Source organism: Podarcis erhardii, assembly GCF_964252035.2.
Source record: "Podarcis erhardii genome assembly, chromosome: 9".
NCBI classification, from domain to species: Eukaryota; Metazoa; Chordata; class Lepidosauria; order Squamata; family Lacertidae; genus Podarcis; species Podarcis erhardii.
The window spans coordinates 56,831,423-56,840,695 of record NC_138512.1 but is presented as its reverse complement, the minus strand read 5'-3'; the positions used below and the strand labels follow the sequence as shown (position 1 = coordinate 56,840,695).

Genomic DNA, 9,273 nt, shown 5'->3' with positions numbered 1-9,273 from the left:
CGCGAGTCCTTGCCTTACTTAATAAATAGAGGAGAGGGGGACTTAGAACAGCAGCCGAGAGTTCCTAAACTACTTAATAATTTTAAAAGGGGGGAGGGAGGAGGCTCCCTTGCTAAGGAAACTGAGGTATGATCTTCCCAGCCTTTGTTTTTCTTCATTTAAAAGCCACCCATCTAAGTGTGGCTACAACTGCAACTAAAGCTTATGCAGATTCCACTAAATTCACGGCACAGGTTTCCACCTCTGCTTTAGAGTCTCAGGTCGGAAAAATACTAGAGCCTTGCAGAAATTATGCATGAAGTTTGAGACGACTGCTTTTGGCTATGTGAGGAGGGCGGTACCTAAGAACTGGATACAATGCCAAGATAGCGAGTACAGTGGTACCTCGGGTTACATACACTTCAGGTTACAGACTCCGCTAACCCAGAAATAGTACCTCGGGTTAAGAACTTTGCTTCAGGATGAGAACAAAAATCGCATGGTGGCAGCAGGAGGCCCCATTAGCTAAAGTGGTACTCAGGTTAAGAACAGTTCCAGGTTAAGAACGGACCTCCAGAATGAATTAAGTTCTTAACCCAAGGTACCACTGTATAGCTGTTTGGGATTTACTTCTTTTTCCATATACCTGGCTTAAATTACAGTAAGAGTCTGGCAAGGATGCAAAGCCAACAGGAGTGATGAAAGTGCTTTGCATGAGTGACAAATGGATATTTTTGTTCAGGTTAAGCTATATAGAGTTTAAATTCTCCATATAGATGCAATCCCCCGAAAGAGAACCTCATATTGCCTAATCCCTTCCCAGTATTATTATTATTAATTACTACAACTACTATTTTAATAGGTTGTCCTCCGTTCACCCTAAGGTCCCAAGGTAGATTACAATATTTAAAATACAATGTTAAAAACAGCTTAAACAATCAACGCCTGCAAAAATAGTGTGGCAGGTGTCAAAGAGTTGGGTCTTCTGCATTTGCCGAAAGCTGTATTTTCACGACTAAGGCCTGCCACAGTGGATGTCCTCTCCTAGCCCATCACCTCCCTGAGATTCTGAGGGTGGTGTAACTACCAAGAGGGACCTCTCTGCTGAACTTTGACACCTGAGGGGTCTGTAGAGACCTCTCTTGCCTTACCCTTTTGGAGAATACTGGGCTGGCAAAGGAAAGGAAGAAAATTAGTGTTTGGATCTGCATTATTTTATGGCTATAAATAGGAAGGAACTGGAGCGAACAGAAATGCAGGAAAATAAGTGGGAGTCAGAGCCTTATTAGAAAGTAGTACTGTGACAAGTGTTTCTGTCAGCAGCATAGCTGTAAACTAGACATAGGCAAACTCGGCCCTCCAGATGTTTTGGGACTACAACTCCCATCATCCCTAGCAAACAGGACCAGTGGTCAGGGATGATGGGAGTTGTAGTCCTAAAACATCTGGAGGCCTGAGTTTAACTATGCCTGCTGTAAACCAAGATGTTAAATGGATACCCATCAGAGCCCTAAATTGTCAAGTTTTAATTGTGAATTAAACATTCACTGAAGTGAATACGTAGATCACTGTGAAGCTTGCTTGTCTCCCCCCGCCACCACCTCCTATCAAAAAAGACTATTGGTACTATCACTGATCATCTGAGTTCGGCACCTGACTGATGGTGCAATGTTTTCTCCTACCACTGTTGGTGCAGAACGAAATGTGATGTTTGCTGTTCATAGTTATCCTCTCCCTACAACATTTAGGAAAAACCGTGGCTTCCTGCCAGCAACAGCCAGTCACGTGGAACAGAGGTAAGAGAGTGGTTTAACAGTTAATCCCTCTTCCCAGAGAACTCTGGGAATTGTAGCTCTGTGAGGGGAATAGGGGAGTTTCCTAACAACTCTCAGCACCCTTAATGAACTACAGCTCCCAGAATACTTCGGCAGAAGACACGGCTGTTTAAAGTCATAATGCTTTTATACATATGCTGTGAATGTGGCCTCAATATTATCTATATAACTCTTGAGGGTTTCAGGTAGGGGACATTCTCAGAAGATGCTGGGGATTCCACTTCTCTCAAGGGCCTAAAGCACTCTTAAACAATAGAAAAGTCATGCTAAAACTAGTGAATCATTACATTTTATGTGTAAAGAACTGACCTTTGGGTGGAAAAGTGCAAGTATTCAGCCTGAATTTTGGACATCGTTAAGGGGTGGTCTTGCAGGTTACCCTTGAAGTGCTAAGTGAAAAATTGAGTCTGCCTGTGCATTGGAGTGCCATTTTTGTCCTCATATGTTGTACCAAGTTTCTGTAAAACATGTGCTTTACAAGCGTAATTGAATGCGCACAGCAAATCCCCAAGGGCCATATGTGAAGTTGGTGCATAGGAAAAGTGGCTGCTATCTCTAAAAACAGAGTTCACTGTTCAAAGCCAACAGCCTTTCTGTTCCAGAGCTCAAGACCCTTAGCTTGCTCAGCTGTCTGCGATATCAACGACATATCGAACAAGGAGGCCTAAGCTAAGACAGTAGAAACTTCTCAAGTGAGGCAGTCACAGCAGCAGGTTGCAGTACTATGTCAGACTTCAGAAGATGAAGCAGCACAAAACGGTAGGATACACATAAGTACTTAAAGGCGGGGGGGAGGGGAATGCTTAAGATAAGAGCAGCTGTTTTCAGGCCTTGTGAAGGCATCCTTTGCCAACTGTTCCAATTTGTGGTATAAACATCAAAATGAATGTGCAGACTCTGGTGCACATTGTTAAAATTTCAGGGGCTCACGTAGACACACAAAAGCTGCAATGAGGTCAGAGGCTCAGAAGTGGCGTTGAAAAGGTCTACAGGCTTACAAGAGTTGCTCTCAGACCTTAAGAACCACCAGTGCGGCAGTGAACAAGGTTCAGGTGGCAGAAGGCAAGGCGGCTGATGGCCTTGCATGAGTTGGGATGCTTGGAAACGGGCTGTGCGTGCCATGGCAGCAGCAACACTAAGCACATCTTCCCCCTATAAACACAGAGACATACCCCTGAAAGTCAAATTCCAGCCCACCACTAGAAGGCAGCTTGTAAGGGGGGGGCTGGGGGGGAAACAGAGGCCACCAGACTGCTCAAACAAGGCAGTGCCTTGTGCAGCCTGCTTTATAACCATCTATCTAGACCAGGCATGGCCAAACGTGGGCCACTAGCTGTTATGGGACTATAATCCCCATCATCCCTGACCACTGGTCCTGTTTGCTAGGGATGCTGGGAGTTGTAGTCCCCAAACTGGAGGGCCACATTTGGCCATGCCTGATCTAGACGAAGCAACCCAAGTCCAGATACAAACTTTAGGACAGCAGTGGGGGAACCTTTTGGGCTTGGCGGACCAGTACCTCCTCACCAGCTTGGCAGGCAAAGTTGGTATCAAGTGACTGAGAACTGGCTTGACCAGCCCACCTGGTGAAGTTAGGGGAAGATAGCGATTTCAGAGCACCCCCCAGGCTTCCTAAGAGCCATGCTTTGAAGCTGCAGATCAGCAAGATTGAACTCCTTGCCCTGCATTGAGTTCTACCCTGCTTTCTGCGTGGATTAACTGCACACAACATTTTCCTATGGCGAACTTAATCGTGCAGCTGAACCAGCCACATCTCTTACCTGCCCCATACTTGACATGTGATGTCAGGGGTGGGGGCTTGGACTGGAGAAGAGCCACCTGCTGGACAAAATGTGGCCCATGGGCTGAAGGCTCCCCCCAATGACTCACTTGTCAGGTTTTAATTGGGATTCACTCCCACAAAGGCATTTAAAGCTAACGGAATTTGCAAGTAGTTAAGTTTCTTGTACCAGAAACTACGCTATGACTTACTGCACGGCTGTGATGTCTGTCTGTGCCGTACATTGCTTAATTTTTAGAATTATTGCACATTTGGTAGCGTATTTGAATCTGTTTAACTGTCTTTATATTGAAATAACTTTGCTTCCCAGGGACACATGCACAAAAGGAACCATTTCTAATGTATTCTGCTAGGTTAGATGACCTTCAAAAGCAGTGTGCCTTTTCCTTCTGTTCTCCTGCCATAAGTCTTGGAAGAACAAATGGCCTATTGATGCTCTGTGTTATGCAGAAGCAGCATAGCTGTTGCATCCTAAAACTGAATTCCTAGGCATACTTAATAGGAAGTATCGCTGAACACCATGATACCACTTCCACATATACTTACATAGAATTGGGGAGCTTGAGGCAAATAGCACCATGCCATAGGGTACAAATGAGTGCTGTTAAAAAGCAATGGCAGATGAGCCTCATTCAATGTGCCCTGACCGTTAGGTCTAGTCGCAGACGACTCTGGGGTTGCAGCACTTATCTCCCTTCATTGGCTGAGGGAGCCGGTGTACAGCTTCCAGGTCATGTGGCCAGCAGGACAAGCTGCTTCTGGCGAACCAGAGCAGCGCACGGAAACGCTGTTTACCTTCCTGCCAGAGTGGTACCTATTTATCTACTTGCACTTTGATGTGCTTTCGAACTGCTAGGTTGGCAGGAGCAGGGACCGAGCAACAGGAGCTCACCCCGTTGCGGGGATTCAAACCGCGACCTTCCAATCAGCAAGCCCTAGGCTCTGTGGTTTAACCCACAGCGCCAACCATGTCCCTCATTCAATGTGTATAGGACTGCAAACTTGGCCATGACTTAGGCCCCACTGATTTCAGTGAAACATTGCAGCAAATAAGAAAGCACCCAAGCCACACAGAACAGCAGATTATTTTTCCCCAGTGGGTCCTCTTGCCCTTGTTTTAGAGAGCATTGTATAAATATTGGAAGTGGCCTTACACAGAGTCTGGGTATATTAGTCCTTTTAGCTCAGGTATTACCTGCACTGACTTTCAGTGGCTCTCCAGGGTTACAAGGCAGGCAATCTGTCCTATCCAGCCAGATGTTGCAGATTGAACCGGGAAACTTTTTGCATGCAAAGCAAATGTTCTTCCTGCTGAGTTATGGCCCCTTCTTCCCCTGACTCATTTAAACAGCCATAAAGTATTTTGTAGTTTTATTACAAAGCTTTTATTTTTTTAAAAAACAAAAACAAAAAAAAATGCTCAGCACATTAACTCATACTGGAATGACAAAATATATATTGGTTGACGGGTATTTTTGGCAAAAAGGTTTTTTTTAAACTTTTTTTAGAAAAAAAAATGGGTACATCGATGCTCATTTCAACAACTGGCATAAAATCCCACTAAACAGGCTAACAAAAACAGATACAAATACAGAACAATTGAAGTAATAATAATTCAAGTGCTGGGCTTTTTTTTTTTCTTTACAAGGAAATTCAGGGTAGGTGGAGGAGGAGAGCTCGCTGTAGTCAGACCTGATGAAATATCTTGCCTTTACACATACTGAGTAAATGAAATAGATGAACATGGCTAGTGACCAGCTGATGGGTTATGTTTAGTATTAACTCCATAGTACACATATACAATGAGGATGGTTATGCTACAAAGTGTTAACAGAACAAAAAGCCAGTGTCCTCCAAACATTTTGGTTCCTCTCCTGCAGGGTGGAGCAGCAAGGGGGTGGGGAAAGAGGATAGGAATTTCCTTTTCTTAAAAAATAAAGGGGGGGCGTTTGGATGCTTCTTTAAAAGCTCAAAAAAATGTACACCAAGGAAATAACTAAAACATAAAAAGCATTCAAGTTTTCTTTTTTTAAAAGCTAAAAATCCAAGATTGATCCTTTTGCAGCATTTAAATAAACTGGGTTGTGCCTTCCTTGACGAATTTAGTGTGTTCATTTCGGTGTGAAGGGCCAGGATGGGAGTTGCTGCTGGCTTTTACATCATTCTGCTGCCTGAAGCAAAACAAAAACACAGCCGAACTATATTTGCTGCTGACTCAGCATTGACAATGCATGAGAGATATAAAGAGGAGTGTAAGGCGGAGCGAAGACCAAAAAGGAAAGAAGCTACTCTGTTGACTGGGGAAGTTCTGACATGTTCTCCTTGCTCTTAGGACTCCATGATAGCAAAGGGGCCTGGCAGTGATTGTCTTTATGGTTCAGTGTCTTTTTAAGCAGTGACATCGGGGCAAGTGTTGTCGGCATCCTAGACATACTCCTTGATGGTGGTCTGTGCAGATGAAGGACATGCCTGGAGATTTTAACAAGCTTCCATTTCGAGAAGGGGCCCTGATGTCGCTGCCTTTGCTTTGCACGTTGAGAAAGCGTTTCTCTTTCCACCTGCAGGGAACAGAAAGGTGAAAAGTTTTAGGGTATATATTTAAGTATCAAGACACTTTGTTATTTGTTTGATTATACTATTTTTTAGCATTTAGAGTAGGGGCATGGAACCTCAGGGTCTGTACCTGACTTCCACATGCATAGCTGTCAACGTTTCCCTTATTCCGAATAGGATTCCTCACAAGAAAAGGGAAAAGTTGACAGCTATGTCCACATGTCCAGCATAAGAATAGAACACAGCTGTGCCCATGTTGCTTATATATGTGTGTGACTGGGATCACACAGTGATTGGTACTTGTGTGTGCATATAAAATACACAATTGTACAGGTAACACACACATAGATAGTTCTTTTCACAAATGACCAGGGATGGGGGCCAACAGGTGTGATTCTGCTTTTCCTCCACATACTCTGTGAATATAGTTTGAAAGTCAGACTAGGGTTTTATAAGCACACTAACTGAAATTATCCTGTTTTTTCCATTGTTCACAGTGGTTACAAAACAAGGTCATTGCTAACAATAGCCAACGATTAAGACTAAGCACCCACAGAAGGACTGCAGTCAAAAGATAGCTTGAAACAACAGGTCCCGCAGACTTTGTGTAACGACAGAAACACAATAATGTCCTAACTGCTACGGGGAAGAGAGGATTCCTTAGCGTCATAGTAAAAAGCCTACACTCTGCGCTGTTGCTCTTTGTACGGTGCTTCTCGCTTACAGAGCCTCAGGCTATTGTTGTTGTTGCTTTAAAAAACAATACAGCCCTAGGAAAAACCTGGAGCGCTTAAGGCAAATATATCAAGCCAGGTTTATGGATGATTGGCAATTTTTCATATTGACCTCCAATAATGGGTTGATACAGGATATTCCCTTATTACAGGAATCCCCAAACTTGGCCCTCCAGATGTTTTGGGACTACAGTTCCCATCATCCCTGACCACTGATCCTGTTAGCTAGGGATGATGGAGTTGTGGTCCCAAAACACCTGGAGGGCTGAGTTTGGGGATGCCTGCCTTACTACTTAGGCATGAGGCATGGTGATGTTGCTACATGGTTTATCCAGCTGTTGACTAATGCTACGGTTGCATTTTGAGGGGTTGACTCCATTTTTCAGAAAGAAAAAAAACCTAGTGTTTTCAAATCTGTGTGCCTGGCCAATTAAATTTAACAGGAAACGTCACAATTTTAGCACACCTTTATCAGAACTTAAGCATGGACATTCAACAAGCAGTACATAGATTCACATGAACACCTGTATTTGTTCTCCAGGTTATTTAAGTGCACAGAAGGTTGCACTGTCTTTCCACAGTGCTAATCATATATTTTTTATTTTGCCCTTCAACATATATGGCACCTGCCTGATGATCAAGTGTGATCACATGTACGTATGAGCGAGGGGAGGAATGAATCAAAAATGCTTCATGAATAAAACTGCTACAGAAACACAAATACTGTTGCACAGTGTTTACAGTGTATAGTTTCTTTTTTCTGTACTTGCTCATATGACGTGCACCTGCTAGGACCCTGATTTTACGTTGCTGTTTGTTACAGTTAAATCTTCCTGATGTTTTTAAACAGCATAGTCAAGTGCTTTCTGGGAAAGTGCTGCTTTCAGTGGAGGTGGTCTGTACCTGACTAACCTACTTCCCATTTCCTCATAAAACTCTTACTCCCCAAATTAAAAACCAAAACCAAAAAACTGCCTCAGCTTCCTGTCTCAGAAAACTGCTCCAGAAAACATGGGGATCAAAAGAGCCATGTGACAAGGGCTTTGGTTTTCCAGGGAGCACAAAGGAGAGAGGCAAAGCAAACAGCAGAGGAACACTGGCAAGAGAGGGAGAGAGCAAGAGAGCGCCACCCTGCTGATTTATATTTACTTTGGGCCTTTTCATCCCAGATTTTCAAAGGTTTGGTCCAGGTTGCTCTTCCTGGGAAGGTTTTCCTCTCAGTCTTACATTAAAACATTGTGTTTCCTGTTGAGGAGCGGCCTTGAGGCACCAGGCCAGCAGTTCACAGAGCCCGATACAAACACTGCAATTCAGAGTTATTCCCCGTTACCAGCCAGGAATGCACTCCTTGCTGAAGGAAATGAAATGCCCTTCTGTTGAGATGGTTCCCGCTTTTCCTCCTATTACCAGCAGCCCTCCTTTGAAGTGAGGAGGTTAAAATAATGTGCATGGCCTTGCTCTGGCCGCCTCCTTCACGATAGCGGACCTTTTTAATTGTCATTATTTTCCTTCAAACTGCCACAGTTGCACTTTCTTAATAACCTTCTACCTCTTTCCTACACCGGACCACCCCCTCCCCCAAAGTGGAGGGGGTCTGCAAATACAACAGTTTAAATTTCCGTGGAGGCTACCCAAAGTTCAAGATTTTCTGCCTCTGATTTTGGTTCGTGTGTGTCCGTGCTTACACATTTGCCAAGAAATCATATAGTGAATCAATTCAGTAGCTCTGCTGAAGTCCATGAACCAAAAGTCCTTCGCCTGCTCTAAATACCTATAGCAATAAATATTAATATTAACATCCAAACTCCTGCAAGCATGAGCTACAAAGGGGAAGCGGCTTCCATTCCCTGCCAATAAGTTGATTGGAGCCTTAAAGGAACAGCTATGGTGTTGCCTTACAGATATAAAACAGGTCAAGCCAGGATTCTTTTCAAGAAACCACAGGTATGTGCTACAGAGACTGAAGACTTCCCACATCTAAGGCTTCACTGGAGGGCTGCAGCTGAAGTCTCGCCAAGCCAGGCATGCCCAAGCAAAGTCCAAGCCGCAAGTGAAGTCGGCGCAATCAAAGACGGCAATTACAGCTCCCTGGCTGTGGTTAGGCTTCAAAGCAAAGCGCTGCGAGTCACATTTTAGCATATGTGAAGCCTTGAGCCCGAGCCACAACGAGATCCCAGTATGCTGAGTTATGGTGTAGCGCAGAGACTGCAGAGAAATGAAGGAAGCCGTTCCTCAGAAATAAAAGTTGGGCAGAAAGGGGGAAGAGAACGGTCCACTGTTAAAAGATAACACTGAAATTTTGGCAGCGAGAAAGGGTGCATAATTTGAGACCTGCAACATGCAGAGATCAGAGGCTGAAATTTAATTCTCT

General features: G+C 44.1%; 1 protein-coding gene and 2 long non-coding RNA genes across 7 annotated transcripts in view; 2 read left to right on the top strand and 1 right to left on the bottom strand.

The window, feature by feature from the left end:
* The window catches only part of LOC309350414, a 691,638-nt gene that overhangs the window by 102,214 nt on the left and 580,151 nt on the right, over positions 1 to 9,273 (top strand). Inside the window, exon 2 of the long non-coding RNA XR_014160334.1 lies at positions 521 to 4,252. This is a non-coding gene — a long non-coding RNA (uncharacterized lncRNA). The remainder of the gene's footprint in view (positions 1 to 520; positions 4,253 to 9,273) is intronic.
* The window catches only part of LEF1 (lymphoid enhancer binding factor 1), a 98,300-nt gene continuing 94,152 nt past the window's right edge, over positions 5,126 to 9,273 (bottom strand). For all 5 annotated transcript variants that reach the window (XM_081877054.1, XM_081877058.1, XM_081877055.1 and 2 more), the window contains one exon: positions 5,126 to 6,173. In XM_081877054.1, the coding sequence (XP_081733180.1) occupies positions 6,094 to 6,173 (80 nt within the window). In that variant the 3' untranslated portion in view covers positions 5,126 to 6,093. The remainder of the gene's footprint in view (positions 6,174 to 9,273) is intronic.
* Positions 6,055 to 7,623, top strand: LOC309350489. The gene is made up of 2 exons (XR_014160430.1): positions 6,055 to 6,190; positions 6,666 to 7,623. It is a non-coding gene; the product is annotated as an uncharacterized lncRNA (long non-coding RNA).